At 34.3% G+C, this 23,741-nt stretch overlaps 1 protein-coding gene across 1 annotated transcript in view; it reads left to right on the top strand.

Moving 5' to 3' along the window:
- The window catches only part of COG6 (component of oligomeric golgi complex 6), a 121,123-nt gene that overhangs the window by 74,647 nt on the left and 22,735 nt on the right, over nt 1-23,741 (top strand). The window contains exons 12-14 of the mRNA XM_044668248.1: nt 617-708; nt 4,038-4,155; nt 20,740-20,871. Coding sequence (XP_044524183.1) covers nt 617-708; nt 4,038-4,155; nt 20,740-20,871 — 342 coding nt within the window. The remainder of the gene's footprint in view (nt 1-616; nt 709-4,037; nt 4,156-20,739; nt 20,872-23,741) is intronic.

Here is a 23,741-nt window from a genome sequence, read left to right as displayed (position 1 = left end):
GGAAGAATTGTTGTGGAAAAGGATTCTAGGGGAAGTCCGAGACAGCTTTTTGATGTAGGGGTAAATTTTGAGTTGCATCACAATTCATATCAATAACCCTACAATTATTGGGTCTAATTTCAGGTATAACCATTTCCCTAATCTCTGATTAATCATTATTAACAAGAAGAAGGAAGAAAATCGGTTTTAATAATTATAGGGAAAATATTTTCAAAATTTCCAGATATTTGGAGTCACTATAATGTATTGCCAGTGATCATCTGTTGTAGATTAGAAATTTAGCAGCTGCTTTTGCTATTCATTGTTGAATTGAAATCCAGTATGTTTTGGTACTAATCCATAAAATTATCTCATTGTATTACCATTTCCAGCAACAACAGTCTCACACCAAACTCTATAGAGAATAGGATCATTATTGTGGAGTACACCTGCTTTTCCCCCATATTCCATATCTTAGTTAATATCCTCCAAACTATTTCGGTGTCCATTTGATTTCTGCATGTTTAAAATATTATATTCACTTTTGTCAATGTTATTTTATAATGTAAATTATTAGGAACATAAAAGTTGTGTCTTTTGAAAAGTGTAATTTTCTGTCCTTTTAATGTTTTAACAGGTCCGAATTGAACAAGTAATAGTTGCTGAGCCTGGGGCAGTTTTATTATATAAAATTTCTAACCTCCTTAAATTCTATCACCATACAATTAGGTAAGTAAAATCATTGTACTTCTTAACTATTAAAATAGACCTGTGATTATCATAAACATGTATATTTTCTTCATCTGGATAGATGTCATGTATCTATGCCTTTGCCACTCTATATAATTATTGACCAGAAGGTTCTTCTGTAGATTCTTCATAGAAGATCCACCCAACATTTTGTGGGTTTGTCCCTTATTTCTTTTATACACTGAAAATACTGATGGCACTTAATGGCTATGCATTTATAATTCTTTACTTGCACCTCCTATGACAAAATCATTTCACACTTCTTGACTATAATTGTATCACTCACACCTTACATTAAATTTAGGTTCTAATGCAGTATAAATTTATATTCTGAAAGTAGGTAAAATCAATCATGTAATAATAATACATATTTATATAATGTTTTGTAAAGCTGTCCATGAATGTAAAGCATGTTCCCTTCATAATATAATTCATTTATAATTATTATATTTATGTTGGATATTATATTTATGTTGGATTTATAATTATTATATTTATGTTAGTTAAATCCATCTCTAGTACCATATAGAATTATTAGCACATAGGGAAATCTCAGCCTTTTACATGAACAATTTATGGCTATGATGGCAAACCAATGGCACCTCTGTGTGGGCATGCGCACCATTGCTTGCCAGAGTTAGTTACTAGAAAGGTAGAAGGACTCGGGCAGAGAGCTTGGGCCATTCCCTTCCACCTCTCCACATGAGCCTTTCGTCACCCACCCCTCTGCCCAGCAGCCCAAAGGAAGCGCTTATTCCCTGCCCTGAGCAGAGCACCTGGGCCACTCCCTCCCTTTCTCCTGCCCCTGTCTAGGATAAGGCAGGGGGATGGGGGTGGGCACTCTGCTTCGGGGGGGAGGGAGGGCATGGCACCTAATTTGGGAGGGAGTGGGGACATAGCACGCAGTGTCTAAAAGATTCATCATCACCAAATAAGCTTTTATAGCATTTGCTAAAGTAACTTCTGGCATAAAGTGAAATGGCTTATTTAGGATTATATTTTTCATTCAGAAAAGGAGCATATATATTTGCTTTCCTGTGGAAGGTAGAAATCAAATGAATGTCTAATGAATATTTGGAAGGGAATTATGGAATATTGCACTTGGAATAGAATTATGATTTTTAAGAAGAAAAATTTTGAAGTCAAATATTCGAAATGATTCTGCATAATTCTGTTATAATGTATAACTCCAAAACTTGAATTTATTATTGCATTACAGATACCTGTAAGCAGTTTACAGTGGATTTTCCTTATATATATTATGATTTAATAATTTGTTCATTCAGCATTTATTGACTAGATCATCTCGTGTGTTGAACTCTTTGCTCATGCTCCAAGAGGGAAATAAACTGTAAATAAACATTGTATTTGAATGCATAGACTTATATTCTAATTGGAATATGACACATATACAGATACTTTTAATATAGAGTCTTATACTATCCACATACTGACCAAAGCAAAGGAGAGTGCTTTATGTGGTCTTAGGGGAGATATTGCTATTGATGCCAGAATCAGGGCAGGATTCATGTTAGAGGAGACATTTTGAATTATGCTTTACAACACAGGTTTGCTGGAACCAGATCATAATTAATTAGGAAAAATAAATTACTATACAATATAGATAATGTTAATGTGTGGTTTTGTAAGTCAACATGCAGCCCCAAAGGAATCTTTCTATTTGCATTTGATACTACTGTTTTTCAAGATGAGTAGTAATTCAATAAGCAAAGAGGAAAAGAGGACATTTCAAACAAGTCAAGGAGTGGGGAAAGCACAAAGCATATTTGACAGACAAAAATTAATGGTTGGTGAAAAAGTGGTTATTGTCAGATTCTTGATTACCTTGCATGCCAGGTAGAGGATTTTCAATTTTATTCTATAGTGGTTGAGATTAGGTTTTAACAGAATCATTCAAGTTAGTACTACTAGTAGCCCACTTGAATGCTAAAATAGACTTTCATAAGAGCAAATTTGAGGTTCTAATGTACTTGGTTTCCTGGTTTATGTGGTTTTTTAATTTTTTTAAATTTTAAAATTTTATTTTTATTGTCATGCGAAACACACTTCCATGTTGGTCATTGTTGTAAGAGCAAACTCATGGGGCAGCTGGGTGGCTCAGTGTATTAAGAGTCAGGCCCAGAGATGGGAGGGCCTGGGTTCAAATTTGACCTCAGACACTTCCTAGCTGTGTGACCCTGGGCAAGTCACTTAACCCCCATTGCCTAGCCCTTACCACTCTTCTGCCTTAGAACCAATACCCAGGATTGATTCTAAGATGGAAGGTAAGGGTTTTTTTAAAAAAAAAAAGAGCAAACTCATATATATCCAAAACCCCAAAGTAATGAAACTTATGTAGTTATTTTAAAACATCAGGGAATATTTTTTGGCTCAATCTAAACTTCAACCCATCTAATTTGTGGTAAAGAATTAACAAATGTTAAATGTGATTCAAGTATGATAGAACAAATAATTGTAATTTCTTAAGCATTCAGATACTAATAATCAAAGATATATTAATCTTCAAATGTCACCTATGAACTGTGTATCTTTAAAGATAAAAAGGTTGTTTTAAAAATAATTATACATAAAAGAGAAGTAATTGTGGAAAATGATTGTAGTACTAGGGCATACAGAATGTAGCCTTTCCTATCATTAAAATAGCGCTTTTCTTTAAACCAAATAACCAAACTTGTTTCTTATTTTAAGATTTTGTGGTAAAATGACAAAATTTTGGGATTTTATATATAGTTAGTCCATTCTTCAATACTCCAAAATATTGAAATTATAGCATCTCATCAATATTTGTTAGTGCATTTATTCATCTCATAAATAAAAAGGAAAAATTTGTCAGTTTTAACAACTTCACCTTTTAAATAAACCTAGAGCAATTAATATTCTCTGTGCCTTACAGGTTGTACTGAATCCAAAAAATATGAAAAGTTTGGATGTTTACCAATGTTCTCCCCCCATCTTTGACAAATCTCCAATTCCAATGTGCATATTGACTTTCTTTTTGATAAATTGGGGACTTACAACAGCTAAAAAATTCACAGTATTTTTTTGTAGAAAGGATAGTACAGAATATTTGCCTTTTTTGTTAAGATGATTAAGGAAAGTGATCCCCATCCTTTTAGTAATCTTTAAATCATTAAAAATATCTTTCCTTGATTTTTGGCTCTGCATCTTCAGTTCCTTTGTCTTTATTATGTCATATGAAAAATTTTAAAGCATTGTACCCAATATTCTGATATCTGAATGTTGTCCAGCTCTAATTTGCGAAAATAACTAAATATTCTTCTTTTCAGTGGTATTGTGGGAAATAGCGCAACCACATTATTGACCACCATTGAAGAAATGCATTTGCTAAGCAAAAAAATATTCTTCAATAGCTTGAGTCTCCATGCAAGTAAACTAATGGATAAGGTATGATTTTGAAATATTGATTTAAACATGTCAATATGTTGTTTATGTAACACAAAATTATATTATTTGAATTTTTTAAGAGTAAAGAATTTTTCACAATCCAGCCTCCTGATGGAATCTTATAAGACATCCAATTTGAGATTTCAAGTAAGCATTTCAATATATGAAATATATTATATATATAGCTTATAAGAGAGGTTAGGACTGGATTAGTAGATCTGGAAATCATCAGCATAGATATAAACAACTTAATTCATGGAAGGTGATGATATCACCAAATAAAATAGTATAGAAGGGGAAAATAAGAAGGCCCAAGACAGAGCCCTGGGGCGATATACTTAGTAGGATGAAGATCTAGCAAAGTACACTAAAAAGTAGTGATCAGAAAACTAAGCAGAAAACCAGGAAAAAGCTGTGTTGAAAACCTTGATAAGAGTCTCAAGGAGAAAAGGGTGATCAAAATGTCATCAGCTACCAAAAAATACCCCAAAAGAATGAGGATGTCGAAAGTCCATTAGATTTCACAATTAAGGATCACTGGTGTGTTTGAGAACACAATCTCAGTCGAATGATAAGGTCAGCAAGCCAAAGTATTGATTTAAGAGAGTAAGAGGAAAGGCAGTTAGGGCACCAATATTAGAAGGATTTCTCAAGAAATTTTAGCTACAAATAGGATGAGATATGCAACATTAATTATTAGGGATAAAAAAAATCAAGTGCAGGGTTTTTTTGGGGGGAATGTTAGAGACATGGGCATGTTTGTAGACAGTAGGAAAGCAGCCATTAGATGGGGAAATTGAACACAGTGAGAAAGAGATAGAGAGGGAAATCTGCTAGAGAACATGGGATGGAATGAGATCAGTGTGTAGAGACAGATTAACCTTGATAAAGAAATGAGAGGTCACCCTTTAATGTAAGATCGAGAAAAGGAGATAGTGATAGCAAGCATCTAAGTGATATAATATGAGGAAGGGAGAAGAAGCTGCTCTGGGGGTGAATGGTTTAATGAACTGATAAGGGATAAGTTAAAGGATTGTCTTGGGCAATGAGAGCCCACTAGAAATTATACAATAATACTAATTTGTAGTATTCATCAATTTGGATTAATACTTTTCTCTAAATTTGCTTAATAGTACATGAGTAGGAGTGAAAGCAGGAAAGTGGAAGTAATCCAAGGCTGAGGCTTATCAGAGAGTAAGATTAGCAATAGGACTGAAGGGTGTGCTAGAGAGAATAGTATGGAATGGAACCAGTTCCCTAGGGGTTCAATATGGGGAAGGGAGAAGAGTGTATAAACAGCATAAAGGAAAGAATTTAGAAGTCCTAATGAGGATAAAGAACAGAGTTTAGGTTTGCAAGGCAGAAGAAGAGGCAGAGTAAAAATGATTGATAGACACATTGACAAAAAAGCCAATTAGAAGGCACTCCCCTTTGGCATAAGAGTTTACATTCAGAATAAATGATATATTCAGTCCCCTTCAGTTCAGTTCATTATATCCCAAAATTCACTCTGGATCTTTTGATGTAGTGTGTGGTTTTTGTAGGCATCATTATGGCACCTTTTCCAAAAGATCCTCTTTCATGATTTGGGTGTTGGTGATTTTCTTTTCCTAAAATTATGTTAAAAGGTCTTAAAACTTGGATTTTATGATAATTATACAATCCTCCCTGAGGAGGATGTTGACCAATACTAGAATCACCCCTGGATACATGGTTGAATTATGAGGTATATCAGTGATTCCCAAAGTGGGCGCTACCGCCCCCTGGTGGGTGCTGCAGCGATCCAGGGGAATGGTGAAGGCCACAGGTACATTTATCTTTCCTATTAATTGCTATTAAAATTAAAAAAAATTAATTTCCAGGGGGCTAAGTAATATTTTTTCTGGAAAGGGGGCAGTAGGCCAAAAAAGTTTGGGAACCACTGAGGTATGTGAATCAATTCTTAAAAGAAAACCAAAAACCAAATAGAAGAGAAAAAATTAAATCAGGATAATATATATATATATATATCATAATCTTATGTGTATAAAATTATGAGTAAAAAAAGAATAAACTCATAAGTCCTTGAATCACCAGCAAGGTCCAATTAGAGTGACATGTCCTACAAGCCTGCAGAACAATTGCAGCAATATTGCACTTAATTCATCGGCAGCCAGAACTATAGAAAGTTGCCATACTATAAAAGAGAAGGGACTAAAATCCAGAGGCAAAAGGGAAGTATGATTCCCTGGTCTGATTTTACTTTCAGTCTTAGGGAATGGGGAGCCAAAATGAAAGGCAAACAGAAGTACTTGTAGGAACATGGTATGGGGAAGTCCAGTGTCTGATTTGTTAATTTGTGAAATAGTTGCTTCCTTGAACCACAAAACAAGTCCTCTGTCTTGGTGCAGAACATCATCAATCCCATGGGGATTGTTGGTTTCCTTGACCTTCTGCTTCTTTGCACCATGCAATGGCTCTTTTGTGATCTCTTCTTCTGAAACCAGATACAGTTATTACTTAAAGTCCCATAATACTTAACAACGAATGGCAGATTTCCATAGTCTAAAGTTTTGGGGTATGCATTGGTATTAGGGCTAATAGATATTGTAAACTTATCCTTCAAAACAAAAACATTAATACTGATTCCATATATTCAAGTACAAAAAATAAGAAAGAAAAATCAAATGTCCTATTACAAATAAAAAGAAAAACAATAATAAAAGATTCAGAAATTCATAGTTCACATTTCATGTGACAATGGGTCAGCCAAACAGAGACACAACACGAAGGTTTCTCACTCAAAAGCAAGCTTTATTTCCTTTCTAACTTGGCTACGATCCATTGTGTGAGTGTACATAATATTTTAACAGAACACATAGCTAATAACAAAAACATACTAATTGAAGGTAACATTGTATAATGGAACATCTTATATTAGATTAATATGTAAATTTAAAAGCAAAATAAAATCTAAAGACAAAGAAGCAGCAAATACAATATATGTGACAGGATATCACATCAGTGTCACTCAGTGTCTGCATATAATACCCATTTTACATGTGAACAATCAATTAAAGAGTCCTTTTCTCCAATTTTGATAGCTTTTGGAGTAATTCACTGGAAATTACGTATACCTTGTCTCCTGTGTGTAGATTTGTATTCAAGATTGCTTTACAGAGACTTCTCCACTATGGAGAAGAGAACAGACTGAAGCAGTTAGCATCAGTAAAGCAATGGGGTCTGAAAAGGCTTAAAATTCACCTCCAGACTCTTTGAAGTCCCTTCCCTTCCCAAATACCATCATTCGTCTAGATTCCTTTGGTCACACCCTTGGCCACACCTCTGGCTATCCCTTTGGTCATTCTGACCATTTCTCTGTGGTACCTCACAGTGATAACAGATTCCTTGGCATGGTGCATTATGGTATGAGTTATAATTTACCCTATTACAATCGCTGATCCTGTTAGAGGTTCTATTATTATTATTATTCCAACTTCTTCTGTTTCTATTTTCTTGGTTGCTGTTTCTACAGTCCATAGCCACATGACCTTCCTTTCTACAAAAAAAGCAAGTCATTGGTTGCTTCCTGTGTTCCTTTAAAAGAGCCATGACCTTATGTCTTATGTCTTATGTCTTATGTCTTACAGCTCCTTCATTTACTTGCTCCTTTAATTCAGCTATTTCTTTCCTTAATTTCTCCTCTAATTCAGCTTTTTCTTTCTTTAATCTCTCCACTAATTCAGCTTCCTTTCTGTCTTCCTTTTCAGAGCCATCAAAGACATATGCTGCTACCCTCTTTAATGCATTGATGTCAGTAGTGGACCAATCAGGGCAATTAGTCATAAAATATTTCCTAATATCCCTGGAGCAGTTATTTACAAAATGTCTTATGTGTCTAACTTCTTTTCCCCTAGAAAGATCTAGGTCAAGATACTTGCATCCTACCTCTACAAGGCTATCCCATGAACTGAGATGGTTTCTCATTTTCGCCTTGTTTCAAGTCTTCAGTATTAGTCCAGTTACTTGACCTGTCAGACCAAGCTCTCGTTCCTTTTAACAATGCATTTCTAGCCTGATATAGATATATGCAATCATCAGCTAAATTCAGGCCTCAATTTGAGTTTTCAGTTGGCCAGTGAATTGCCTGGTTGACAAGAGAAAGGACTTTGCTTCTTTCTCTTTCCATTAATAGCACATATAATAATTCATTAAAGTCAACCCAGATTGAATTATAAATTTGATAAATGCTTTCAAACTTTTTGATAACCACTATTGGTTCTTCATCAAAGGAAACATTTTTCCTTTGAATCTCAGTCTTGTGGAGAAAAAGTTATATGATGTCTGTTTACTAAATTCCCTTGTTTATCACAAGTGGGAACGCCCCTTAGAGAGAACAGGCCTGTATTTGAGTTGTCTATGATCACTACTGCCTGGTTTATTGCTCTAATTGGTGCTAATTGGTTGGGGGAAGAGGGAGGAGAGGTAGGGGCGGGGAGGGAGAAGCTGATCAGGTTGGGGGGAGACAGTGGGAAGGGGGACTGAGCAGTGGCAGGGAAGAGAGGAGGAGACTGGGTAGGATGGGAGGGGCTGGTCAGGGAAAGGAGGGCAGAGAGAAAGAGAGCAGGGAAGGTGAGGAAAAGGCAAGCAGGGAGAGTAAGGGTGAGGAGAAGAAGGGAGAGGGGCTGGGCCAGTAAGGGAAAGAGAGGGGATGAGGAAGATAGGGGCAGAAGTTGATCAAGAGGGAAGAAAGGGTAGGTTTGGGCAGTGGGCAGGGAAAAGCTGGGCAAGGCAAAAGAGAAGGTGGGCAGGGCAAAAGGAATGGTTGTCAGGGTGAGGCAGAGACTAAGTAGGCTTAGATGGTAAAGGGTGGGGGTAGAGAGATGGTGCCAAAGGCAGACTGGAAAGAAGCCATGGTATCTTTCTTGTTAGATTTAACCCAGGGTTTAGGAGGAGGAGCTAAAGGAATCAAGCCAGAATGGCCTGGATCTAGAGAATGAACAGCCTCATAGCTGGGGGACAGTGAAGGCAGTGTGCCAGGGTTTTCAGAGTCAACCAGGCTATTTTCAGGAGTAGCGGGTTTGGTTGACTTGTCAAGATGGTATGCCCAAAGCCTCCAATAACTGTAGTCCTTCAACTCCTTGTTATTGATGGCCAGTTTTAATTCTTTTAAAATTTTAAAATCAAAAGAACCATACTTTGGCCAGTTAAAGGATTTTAGTGCCCAGGCTTTGCAAAGTTTTTTCATCTCTTTTGACATCAACTTTCCTTAGGGAACCCTTGTTCTTCCCTTATGCAATGGAGAACCCTTGGGTACTTTACTGGTTTTATTCTGTTTATTTCCCATAGTTTTTAGTCTTTTGGCCCTGAATTTAGAAGAAAAATTTCTAGCCTTTCTTTCCTAATCTGTTTAGGAAAATTCCTAGGCCTTTTTTCTTTACCATGAGTAAGGCTTCTGCTCTAACTGCTGTTGTTGATGAGTTCATTAACTGTGGTACAAGTCTATTGCTACCAGTGCTCATTAAGGAGCTGTTCTAAGTATTGCTGCTGAGAAATTCAAACAATTAAAGAATCCCAAAACTACCCTAGTAAAAAAATTTGAGACAAAATTTTCTTTAATTTTATTGTCGAAAGCAATCAAACAAGATTGGGATTAAATAAGAAATCAATGTAAGGCGATAGTAACTGATGCAAGGCAATAATGTCAATAATAAATATGTATTTGTAATAATAATAATAAGTTATTTTAAAAATTATTAATTTTGAAATAATGAATTAGTATATTCAATTAATATTGTATTGAATTAGTTTGGCTTAAATTGGTTTTATTCAATTTTATTAATTTGATTTTATTTTATGCAATTTAAATCAATATTATTAATTTTAATTTAATTATTTTAATTAAATTTTATTCAATTCATTTGATTTATTCAATTATATTTAATTTATTTACGATTTTAAAAAATTGCCTGCAGTTTTACTTCTTGCCTGTAGATGGTACTACAGTAGTGTGTACTGGCCAGGAGGTAGGGTCTCCCAGGGCTAGAGAGCAGGGTCTCCAACACCAATTACCTCTCTGCATACTTTTTCCATCTTTGTCCTTCTTAGCATGAAATTTTAGACTAATATTAAAGTCCAAATATAACTATCATCCTTGATGTTTTTAAAGGTTGTTATAAAAATCTTTGCAGATCTTTTCCATCTTCCATTTGTTGTCAACCTTCCGCTTTCATTCTTAAATGCTCTTCTGATAACTACTTATTTGGGGCTCCTACAAAGTTTTCTTTGCACTAGTAAAATTCTGCTCTGAGGTTACTTTTCTCCCTTTTATGACACAATATTATTCAAAATGTTACACTTTCCTTTTCTGTGAGATTTTACAAACAATAACTTCAAAATTACTTTAGCCCCAGAGAAGGCTGGCATAGCTTTCCAAATAGTAAGTAATTCAGTGGTTTGCTAACCAAAGCATTTTTTGTCTTTTTAGTTCTTTGATTTATTGCTTTACCTTAGTTAAAATTTTCTATGAAATTGTAATAAATTGGTAATGTCTCATTCTTGGCATTAATAACTTGTTTTATTAGGTCAGGTCAGCGTTGTTTTAAACTTTTTAAAAAATTATTTTAGCTTTATCTTAATCTAAATTTTCTTCCAAGTCAGTGATCTACAAAGACTGCTAGCTGATTCAGAAATGACTTCTACATCATCATTTCTTTTATGTTGGAACATTTTAAAATTTTCTGTGATATTATTCAGTGTTCATCATATTTAGTACACCATAATTTTTTTCTTAGTAGAAATATTCGTGATGTGTACGTGGAAAATGTGCAGTCAATAAGTCTTTGACCTCTCTCATTCCTCATTCCTTATCTATATTTTCCAACATTTTCCCCACTATTCCTTTGGAAAAGATGTTGGTGCATAAGCTACATTTATTATAACGGTCTTTCTGCAAATACTTATGCGCATTCCAATACAAGATAACCAAGTATCTCAGGAAATGATGAAATGATGCTATTGTTGCTTTTCAAACAGATGATAAGTCATTTAGGCGGCTCCTTTATTGCTTCTGCTTGATGAACCTGTGATCGATCTTTCCATTTATGTACAACTTTCTTTTTTTCTTCTAATTTCATTTATAATGCAAATGTCAAGATGCCTTTGGTTTAATTCTTTCAATGGTATTTCTATTTGTTGTATGGATATTGGATAAAATCTCACATCCTGATTATTTGTAGCTAAATTAATTCATTTGTTGGCTGGAAAACTATGACTCTTGTTACCTTTTGATTTTTTTATTGGCCTAATCTTACTTTTGTGTGTGATGTTGACATACCTCATATCTGACTACTGTACAAGAAAAACCAAAAGAAAAAAATAGAGGAATGAAGGGTATATTTGTTCTAATGTTGAAGAAAAAGAAGGAATAAAGTGTTTCCTACTTTTATTAAAGTTTTCTCATGAACCGAGCATAACTTGTGCTAATTTTAACACTATAGGAAATTTGTAGCAGAGAAAAACAGCTCTTTGTATCTTTACTTTCACATATGGTAATAATCAGTATGAATCAGGACTTTCATTTAGCTTTTATAATTGTACAATGAAATTCAGTGTTTTGCATTTTATCAGGCTACTGCTACAAAAATGTAGTGCAATAAATTCAGAATTATTATTTTGCTCTTAAATCAAATAGAATATAATTCTTTATAAACCATTGCCTAAACTCAGGCATTTGGATAATTTCCAAACATAGTAAAGAAAGGACTAAATATTCTTCAGCTATTTTTAATAGTTGATGGATAATAAAAATGTGTATAGTTAATAGTAAATTTAATAGTTTAACAGAAGATCTATATGGTATTTGAACATTTCATCCAATTTAGAAATATCCAACTTAAATTTTTATGAAAGACTATTTTTTAGTTTGTTTATAGTTATTTAAGCTTTAGTACTAAATGTGTAATATCTGATCTTGTTGGAATTTTTTTTTTTTAACCCTTGTACTTTCGGTATATTGTCTCATAGGTGGAAGAGTGGTAAGGGTGGGCAATGGGGGTCAAGTGACTTGCCCAGGGTCACACAGCTGGGAAGTGGCTAAGGCCGGGTTTGAACCTAGGACCTCCTGTCTCTAGGCCTGACTCTCACTCCACTGAGCTTCCCAGCTGCCCCCTCTTGTTGGAATTTTAACAAATGTGATATAGCATTACCCTCTCTACTATTCATATATTAGTTAATACATACATTATCTTTATGAAATGTGCATTTAGTATTCATTGACAGTTTACAGGTGAGAAAACTGGGCCACAAAATATTTATTTAAATAACATTTATTCTACTCTAAACTATACATGCCATATATTAGAATCCCTATTTCAAAATAATATGTGGTACTGTATCCCTGAAAACATTATTCAGAAATATTTCTCCACAGTTCTGTTATTTTGAGATATCTCAGTAGTAGTATTTGAGCTTTCTGAAGGAAGGAACTCTAAAGATAACAGAAATACAGAAACCCAGCGTTAGCTACTTCTAAATTCACTCTCTGCTGCTAATTTTACTGCCTCTTTCTTATATCTCTTTATTTGAGTCCTCTAGTTCTTTCTTGTTTACCTGTATAAAGGCTTCTTCCTCAGCTCAAAAGCACTGTCAGTGGCCATTTTCTATGCATTAGTTGTAAGGTCCTGTTATTTAATCTTTAAACCTACTTAGATGGTTATTTACATTATTTTGGTATGTTATATTTAAATGACTAAAGTGAATATAAAAATTCAATTTTTGAGTGTGTATTTAAAGTCATTTATTAAACATAATAAAAATTAGAAAAGTAGTATTTTGGCTATAGAACATATTTTAATCTTTTCCCTGAACAAAAATCTGTTAGAGATAACATGTAATGCTTAAAAACTATTTGTTTGGATTCTTTAAACAGAAAAGAGATCCCTGGAATCTAAACTGCACTTTATTTAAAGTGCCTCTCAATTTTTTTAGTCACTACTCACAGCTGCCAAATTCCAGAGGATTAAGAAAATCATTCCTGTCTATTCACTGTTAATTTTAAGGGGCTCTTTTACTGTAAATTACAATGTTAAATCACAAATATATTCTTACTAGAGTGTTTAGTGAGGAAAAATTTAGTAAAAGATTACCTGCCTTAAAATGAGATGATGTATCTATCTATAAAATCTGTACTTTGGTAAATTTGCAGTTATGATTGGTTTAATAGTACATTAACAAAGAGGTAAAAGATGTTATGTTTAGGCATTGTTTGCTCTTGAATATTCAAGTGCCTTAGATACTATTGTTAAAAGGAACATCTTCAATTAAATTGAACTCCTGAGTGTTCTTTTTACCTAATGGATATAGAATTTATCTTTCTGCTCAAATATAAAATTCAAAACAAATTTATTAGGCCTGTACTGTTTGTCTTAATGGATCAGCTTCTCCTATCCAATTAATTTGACACATTGAAAAGTGAATAAATAAATGAAATAGTAAAACAAAATTCATATTAGAAAAAGAAAAAAAGGAACCTATACATGGAACTTACATTTCCAAATGAGTTTTTTTGGAGCACCTACACTTTAGGCTACTTCATAGTAAATTAAAAATGATTAGATCAGAACCAAACATGATGTTTATTAATTATCATTCCAACCAAAAGGTTTTAACTTGGCAAACATAAGACCTATTAAGTGCAAATCTCTTTTGACATGTTGGTAAGTAGCTACTTGCTAACGATACAGAAATGGAATATTTTTGCTAAGTTGCTTCTTGATAAAACATCATTGTATTCTCCCCCTCAAAACAAAAGCAGTTGGCAGCCATGAGAATAATAGAAAACATTCTTTCAACAACTATGATGGGAACTTGTCATATCCCAGCTAAAATCTTTTCTTTTTTATCTTTAATCTGATCCATGAGCTCCAGTTCAGTCTCACTAAACTCACTGTATCTCATAAATGCCACATGGTAGGTGTTCACTGTTGTTAGCTTTTATAAAACCTGACACAAACTTAGGTTTCCATCTCCTTTCATATAACTTCATTCCTTTTCACATTCTTTTGTCCATAGCCAGACTGAACTAACAACACCTCTTCTGAGATATACTCTGTTTTCTTTCTATGCTCTTGCCTTCCCCTGATCATCTCTGATTTTTGAAATTTTACCCATCTGGCAAGATTCATACCAAATGCTATATTTTCCTGATTTCTGTCCTCTAGAAAAACTCTCCTAAACTGCCACAACTCTCTGTATCTTCTTCATACTCCTATTTTATTCTACTTTGCTCATCTAGTTTGTAAAGGTCTCTGGAAGGCAGGATTGCTATCTTTTTTATCTTTGTGTTTCCCACAGCAGCTGATACAGTGTTTGGAACATAATGTGCACTCAATAAACATTTTTTCCATAGAAATGAAACGACCAAAGTACAGCAAATATATGATACATTATTGAATGAATCAGAAAGATACAGAGAAAAGGAATAGCAGCTGGAAGTAAATATTTATTCAGAATTTATTATTATTGCAACATGGGGCAGTATATAAAAGTGAATGGGAAATAGCTTATTAAGAGTATTATTAATTATACTGTGAACAGTTTGCTCTCAGTTCTGAATTGAACTCAGTTTCAGGATAGTTTGAATTTAATTTGAAAAATAGATTATGATACTGGTTATCATTTCTAACATATACCTAGTTCATGTCTATACCAGTTTCAAATTCTTTTAACAATTTTTTTTGTTTTTTCCAGATTTTGATATTCTAGTTTTCCATATTATCTACTTCTCTTTTTTCCTGTTTCTTATAAATGACTTTACTTCTTCTTAAATGATTCTAACCTTATTAAGGACCAAGAAAATGTCATTTATTTCTGGTAAGCAAATCTAGGTCTCTAGCAAAAACCAGAAGAGAGGTACTTTTGATATAAAACGTTTAATTAGGTTAGAAAAGTACTAAAAAAAATAATAACCTTTAAAAAATGAAAATTGTGACAAAAATTAAAATATAATTCCTTCTTATAAGATTTATTCTTTTTCTACTTGGTGTTTATTGAAACTTTCACATGTATATAAAATTCCCATTTGATATTTGTGCTCCATGTTAGGGCTAGTATAGCCCAGAAATTTCATGCTTGCCCATCTCATAGATTCAAGATACCCAAGTATGTGAAGATCTGAGCAAAAAGCTCTAAGTAAATGTTAATCTTTTTACTCTATTGATTCCTAAAACATGTTTTAGAGTTTGGAGACTGGCTCAGGACACTTGACTTAAATAGAAACTCAGACCATAAACAAGCATTTCTTTTAGGAGCTAATGGCTACTTGTGTACTTGTGAGGGCCTGGACTCTGAGAAAGTCTCTTAGAATCCAGTTAAGGCTCTGAGAGCACATCCCTATCTTTATGAGAACTGGTTCATTACATTTACAAAATAAACCATGAGTGAGCCTCTCTGTTCCTCTTCTCCTTTTCCCCCCTCTTAACCAGTAACAGTATTCAAGGATGCTAAAACATAGCTGTGGGTGCAGAGGTAACAGCATCTCTCTTCTCCACACACTACTGCCTCATAAACAGTGGGAATTCTGGGAAGCAAGGACAAGTGGTGGAAACTCATCAGTATTTGTCAGAGATAGGATTTTTCATATACAAAAAGAATATTCTGGAAAGCTATCTTTGTTGCTATTTCTACAGACACACACATACACATTAACACTCAGTGTAAGTCCACTTTAAGATGTAAACTTGAAAATTCTCTCCTCTACCACCTCTAACTCTCCTGAGGTATTGGTCAGATATTCATAGCCTTTATTTTTGTGGCAGCAGAGAATTAGAAACAAAATACGGACCCATTGTTGGAAAATGGATAAACAAATTATGCTATTTACAATGAAATGTTCAGACAAATGTGGGAAAACTTCTATGAAGCTATTTAGAAGTAAGCAGAATATGAAGGAAACAATATATTCTAAATATATATAAACTATATAAACAGGGAGAGTAGAACAAAACTAAACTCAGTATAATTATAACAGCTAACTTTTACCCTAGATAAGGGATAAAGAGATACATTTCTCTACTTTGGTTGGAGTAGTGGGCTATAGGTGTGGAATGTTGCATATGCTGTTAGGATGGTTGATATGTCAGTTTTATTTAACTGTTACCTTTGTTACACACTGGTGGGATAACTGAGTGCAGATGTGAGGGAAGAGGCATGTTTTGAAATGGCTAATGTAAAGGTAAAAGGCATCAAAAGAATGTTTAAAAATCCACTAGATAACCTTACTGCCCATGATAATGCATCTGAGTAAGTACTCTTTTAAAGGCTGGCTTCTTGTACATGGAAGTATTAGAGGTGGAACAAGGAGAGTTGTTTATTATAGCTTTTTTTTGTTTTTGTTTTTAAAAGTACACTGTAGGGAGCATCTAGATGGCTCAGTGGAAAGAGAGCAAAAATAGATCTTGTGTTTAAATCTGGCCTCAGACACTTCCTAGCTCTGTGACCCTGGGCAAGTCACTTAACCCTAATAGCCCTTATTGCTCTTCTACTTTTAAACCAATACTTGGTATTGATTCTAAGACAGAAAGTAAGGGTTAAAAAAACAAAATCTGTCCTCTCCTTTCTACTCATTTTCTCTTCCTCCCTCAAAAAACAATCACCACTAACTTGGTTGATGTGTTTCCTATGCATCCACATTGACTTTGTTAGTCATCTCCAGTTCTTTCCTTCTTATCAGAATTGAATTTTAAGGTTTAGAAGTACTTTTTTCAAAATAACTCTATGAGGTCGATTTTTCCAAATATTTGTATTCTTGTCTTATAGGTGTCAAAGCCAAGTGTCTGAATGGGGAAGAGAACTGTGTGGAGTTTCTGTTTAATCTAATGTGTTAGAGGCCAGGATATAAACCCAGTATAAGACCAGGTTTTAGGATTAAGACTCTTTTCATTATGTTGTTGTTCAGTCGTGTCTCACTGTTTGTAATTGCATGGACCAGAGCATGCTAGGCCCTTATGTCTTCTACTACATGTTGGATACCTTCTGACTCAAGGGATTTGTCTTCTGATGCAGTATCTTTTAGCATTTTAATACTTTGCATGAGCTTTTCTTGGCAAAGATACTGGAATGGCTTGCCTTTTCCTTCTCCAATGGATCATCTTTGGTTAGAACTCTCCATTAGGACCAATCTGTTTTGGCATGCTCATAGTTTTAATGAGCTACATACACAGACCCTTTCGTCATGATAAGACATGATCTAGAAGGGGAATTCCACTATTATGGTTTTGTTGTTTAATTGTTCAGTCATATCTGACTCTTTGTGACCCTATGGACCAGAGCACACCAGGCCTTTCATCTTCCACTGTCTCTTGAGGTCTGTGCAAGTTTATATTCTTGTTTCCATGACATTATCTATCCATCACATTCTCTACTGTCCCCTTTTTCTTTTGCCTTCAGTCTTTTCCAATGTCAGGAACTTTTCCAATGAGTTTTGCTTTTTATGTGTCCAAAATATTTCAGCTTTAATATTTGACCTTCCACTGAATACTGTGAATTAAATTTTTTTTAAACCCTTACTTTCCGTCTTGGAGTCAATACTGTGTATTGGCTCCAAGGCAGAAGAATGGTAAGAGCTAGGCATTGGGGGTTAAGTGACTCGCCCAGGGTCACACAGCTAGGAAGTGTCTGAGGCCAGATTTGAACTAGGATCTCCCCTCTCTAGGCCAGACTCTCAATCCACTGAGCTACCCAGCTGCCCCAATTAAGTTTTTTAAAGTACTGACTGATTTGATCTCCTTGCTATCCAAGGGATTTTCAGAAGTTCTCCATTCCCACAGTTCAAAAACATTGATTCTATGGCTCTCAACTTTCCTGACATAGTTGTCCTTCATTCTTTTCCAATGGCATATTGAACACCTGATCTGAGGGGTTTATCTTTCAATGTATCTTTGTTATCATTTTAATGCTCTCTGCGGGGTTTTCTTGGCAAAGAGACTAGAGTGGTTTGCCATTTCCTCCTCCAGTGGGTCACCTTTTGTCAGAACTTTCCACAATGACCTGTCCATCTTGGGTAAACCTGCATGACATATGACATACGTCATAGTTTCATTGAGCTACACAAATTCCTCTGCCACCACAGGGCAGTAATCCGAGATGGAGAATTCTACTATGCCATGCATTAGAGTCAATTCAAATACCACCTTTCCTTCTAGGTGTATTTCCCTGATCATTCATTTGTTAGTCCATTTAATACTTATAATATCCTATGTTGTATAGAGTACTATGCTATTATAGTTATAATAATAGCTAGCATTTATGCAGTGCTTTAAGGTTTTCAATGTGTTTTACAAATATTATCTTATTTGATTATCCCACAGTTGTTGGAACTGTGTAATTATTATCCCCACTTTATAGATGAGGAAACTTAGGCAAACATATTGAATGACTTGCCCTAGCATCACAGAATTGATAGATATGAGAGGCTGGATTTGAATTCAGGTCTTCTTCACTGAGCCATTTACTTGCAGAGTAAGAATATGGAAAAGACACGATCTCTGTCTTCATACTAAACAGCATATCAGGGTTTTAAGACATAGTTATTGATACTTATAGTATAAAATGGAACATGAGAAGTGCATTTAACTGTATTGACAATCTATAGGATAACAGTTTTATTGAATGAGCTGCATTTAAGTAATAAGTGTCTTCTTGATCATTTACCCATTGCTTTTTCTTGGGTAATAAGATTTTTTAAAATGTGTTTTATTTTAAGTCAAGGAATGAAGTGGAATTCCATTACATTTTTCCTTTACCACTCTACAAAATTTCTGGGATTATTTTAGTTTGTTTTATAACAGAAAATTTTCCCTTGCCTTTTTTATTCTCAGTGCCAGTATTTTACATCTTGTAACTCTGGAAATATGAAAATTATAGACTGAATTTTTGGTCTTAATTGCTGAAACTGTGTATTTGTAACAAATTATAACTACCTATCTATCTAAATGTCTCCTCAGTGCTAATCTAGATGATAAACTTTTAAACTTCCATTTATTAAAAGTAATGGAGAACCAGTATTAGAGGAGGGAGGGAAGGAGAGAGAAAGAGAGAGAGAGAGAGAGGAAGAGAGAGAGAGAGAGAGACAGACAGACAGACAGAGACAGGGAGAGAGAATGAGAGAGTGAATGTATATGTATTAATACTTTGTCATTGTAAATCTTCCTACCATTGACCAACATTATTTGTGAGTAAATTTCTTTGTAGGGATCAACTGTGTATCATATTTTTAATACCCAGATTAGAGCATTAACTTGGATTCTTTCAGGTATTCTCATTATGCCTAATCTTTTAAAATATGTATTCCTATACTAATAGGAACAAGGTTGTCAGCTCTTCTATGACTTCATCTAAGATCTTCTCTATTTTAACTAATTCCAAGGTCTGTGTTATATTAGACTGATGGCATTCCACAATTAACATTCATGTTTTTAATATATTCTGATTTCCTCCACAAAGGGCATTAGAACATCCTAACATCCTACCAGCTAGCGAATGATTGTATTCAATGGACTTGGCATGCATACACACCTAATTGTATACTACTAGCCCTTATCTTCTGTTCTAAAATCACTACCATAGCCTCATAGACCCTGTAATCTGTGAATTGAAATAAAGTTGGGGTGGGAGAGCTTTGCAGCCTGATGAGCACTTATTGGCATTTCATTTGGCTTTCAGATTTATGAATGACCTGCTGCATGAATCCTTGTGCTTTGTGCAGAAAGAAAAAAATAGCATAATTATTTCATTTCCCACTAAAAGAGAAACAAGATGTCACCCTACAATTTATGTAAATTGTTTTTTTTTATCATATTTTATTATGGAGCTCACCATGTTTTAATTTATTCTTCAACAGATAGTCTGAGCAATAAAAATCTTCATTGCTTCAATTCAATTCAAAACAGTTTTATTGTGTCTACCTAATAGTACTGAAAGACTCAAATGAATCTGTGATCTCATCAATTTGGGAGATCTCACTACTGATACAGATTTCAATCCATCCATTTTTGCCCATCCTATATGACTTTCATCTGTGTTTTACTTCCAATGATTCATCAGAGGGGTTTACTTAAAAATGGTGGTCTTCCTCAAAGTTCCTGTTATTCCAAAGATACTTGTGGAATACTACTGTCTTCATCTATCTTTCTTCACACTTGCCATGTGGCCAGGCTATCTTTTCTTTTTGGAATTCAATTCTTTGATGACTTCTCTACTTTCTTCTTCAGAGTTCCAGGTTGGTTATAGGGTCTTGGGAATAGATGGAGACTATTTTCTTAGTATAAGCCTAACCATTCACAGAGAATCATATTACCATAAGCCAATTGCTTGATAATGAAATTTTCTTTGACCATGGTAATCTATAAAAGAAAACTATCTAGTAGTTGGCATTTTATTTGTTGGAAATTTTAGAACAAAACATAAAGCTTTGATATAATTTTGGATAAACAATAGAATTGATATGTTAAGATTTTCAATCTTTTTGCATTTTTGTTATTAACTAGCTCTTTTTTTGTTCATTAAAGTTTACTGAGTAACTATAATGATGAGCAATTTACATTTCAGGTTGAACTCCCACCTCCTGATCTTGGACCAAGCTCTGCACTAAGCCAGACACTTGCATTATTGCGTGAAGTTTTGGCATCTCATGACTCTTCAGTTGTGCCATTAGATGCTCGTCAAGCAGATTTTGTACAGGTGCATTTCTAATTTTTTTTAATGAAAAAAATTCTTTTAAACCCGTATCTTCTGTGTTAAAATTAAAACTATCAGTTCTAAGGCAGAAGAGCAGTAAGGGCCAGGCACCTGGGGTTAAGTGATAGATAGGAAGCATCTGAAACAAATTTGAATCTAGGACCTCCTATCTCCATGCTTTGCTCTCTGTCCACTGATCACTTAACTGTCCACTTACCCCCTATTCATTTTTCACTTATATTTTGCACTTCTATCGCATGTTCTAAGATATAATGGCACTTTATGTAACAACAACAAAAACTTTTTAACAGCCCCTTTCTGTCACTTTCTAAAAAAAAAACCAACCAGGCATTTTATCTTCATTTAAAAGGTAAACTTAAGAAATCTGAGAAAAGAGGCAGCTGGGTAGCTTAATAGATAGAGATGAGAAATTATGGGTTCAAATCTGGCCTCAGATACTGCCTAGCTTTGTGACATTGGGTAAGGCACTTAACTCCTATTGCCTAGCCTTTACCACTCTTCTGCCTTGTAACCAATACATAGTATTGATTTTAAGGTGAAAGGTAAGGGTTTAAAGAAAAAAAAGAAAGTAAGGCGTGAAGACAATTTTTATAGCAATTATCTCCAATAAAGGCTTCATTTATCAAATATATCAAATATATCATAGAACTGAGTTATGGGTTATGGGAAAATTGGAACACTAATTCACTATTGATAGAGCTGTGAACTGATCCATCCATTCTTGAGAGCAATTTGGAATATGCCCAAAAGGCTTTAAAATTGTGTATACATACCCTTTGATCCATCAGTACCATTACTAGGTCTATATCCCAAAAGGATTTTTTAAAAAAAGAGAAAAGTATCTATTTGTATAAAAGTATTAATACTAGATTTTTTTTTTGTGGTGGCAAAGAATTAGAAATTTAAGGGATGGCCATCAGTTGAGGAATGGGTAAGTAAGTTGTGATATATGATCGTAAAAGATTACTATTGTGCTATAAGAAATGATAAGCAGGATGATTTTGGAAAATATAGAAAGACGTACATGAACAGATGCTAAATGAAGTGAGAAGAACCAGGAGAACTTGTACACAGTAACAGCAAAATCGTATGATGAACAACTATGAATGACTTAGCTATTTTTAGCAATGCAAGATTCCTGATGAAAAGTGCCATCTGCCTCCAGAGAAAGAATTAATGGAGTCTGAATAAAGATTGAAACATACTGTATTTTTTTCTTTTTTCTTTTGTTCGAATTCTCTTTTACATATGACTAATGTGGAAAAATGTTTTTACATGGTACTTACTGCCTCAGGGAGGGAGGAAGGGAAAGAGAATTTGGGACTAAATTAAATAAAAGTAATGACTATTAAATATTATTTTTAGATTTAATGGGGGGGTACCCTTAAAATAAATAAATAAATCCAAGATGGTTTATTTTTCATTTCTTTAGAATATTTTTCCATGGTTACATGATTCATGATTTTTTCTACCCTCTTCTCTCCCCACTCCTGGAGCTGACAAGCAGTTTCACTGGATTATACATGTATCTAATAAACTAATACCTATTTCCATGTTATTCATAATTGCAGTAGAGTCATCTTTTAACATTAAAACATCATATGTTTTTCATCTGCATTTCTGCTCCCACAGTTCTTTCTCTGGATGTGGATAGAGTTCTTTCTCATAAGTTCCTCTGGATTGTCCTGGGTCATTGCATTGCTGCTAGTAAAGAAGTTGATTACATTCAGTTGTGCCACAGTGTATCAGTCTCTGTGTACAATGTTCTTCTTGATCTGCTTCTTTCACTCTGCATCAATTCCTGGAGGTTTTTCCAGTTCACATGGAATTCCTCCCATTCATTATTCCTTTCAGCACAATAATATTCCATTTCCATCAGATACCGCAATTTGTTCCATTCCCCAATCAAAAGGCATCCCCTTATTTTCCAATTTTTTGCTACCACAAAGAGTGTGGCTATAAGTATTTTTGTACAAGTCTTTTTCCTTATTATCTCTTTGGGGTACTATCTCAGCAGTGGTATGGCTAGATCAAAGGACAGGCTCATTTAAAGCCCTTTGCTTTGCACATAGTTCCAAATGGCCCTCCAGAATGGTTGGACCAATTCACTTCACCAGCAGTGTATTAATATCCCAATTTTGCCACTCCCCCCTCCCCCCCCCCACTATTTATCACTTTCCTTAACTGCTATATTGGCCAATCTGCTAGGTGTAAGGTGGTCCCTCAGAGTTGTTTTAATTTGTATTTCTCTGATCAGGAAGGATTTAGAACACTTTTTCATGTGCTTATTGATAGTTTTGATTTCTTCATATGAAAACTGCCTATTCATGTCTCTTGATCATTTGTCAATTGGGGAATAGCTTGATTTTTGCAAATTTGACTTAGTTCCTTATATATTTGGGAAATTAAAACTTTGTCAGAGTTTTGTTATACTTTTTTTCCCCAGTTTGTTGCTTTCCTTTTAATTATGGTTGCATTGTTTTCGTTTGTACAAAACCTTTTTAATTTGATATAATCAAAACCATTCATTTTACATTTTATAATATTCTCTATCTCTTGCTTGATCTTAAATTCCTTCCTTGCCTACATATCTGACTGGTATACTATTCTATGTTCACCTAATTTATTTATGATTTTACCCTTTATATTTAAATCATTTACCCATTTTGAATTTATCTTGGTATAGGGTGTAAGATGTTGATCTAAACCTAATTTTCCCCATACTGTTTTCCAATTTTCCCAACAGATTTTTGTCAGATAGTGAGTTCTTGTCCCAAAAGCTGGGATCTTTGGGTTTATTGAACACTAGCTTCTGAGGTCATTTACCCCTAGTCTATTCCATTGATCCACCC

This window comes from Gracilinanus agilis, chromosome 3 (assembly GCF_016433145.1).
Source record: "Gracilinanus agilis isolate LMUSP501 chromosome 3, AgileGrace, whole genome shotgun sequence".
In the NCBI taxonomy this organism is placed as follows: domain Eukaryota; kingdom Metazoa; phylum Chordata; class Mammalia; order Didelphimorphia; family Didelphidae; genus Gracilinanus; species Gracilinanus agilis.
The sequence above is the reverse complement of the archived record's forward strand: the minus strand, read 5'-3'. Positions and strand labels throughout refer to the sequence as shown.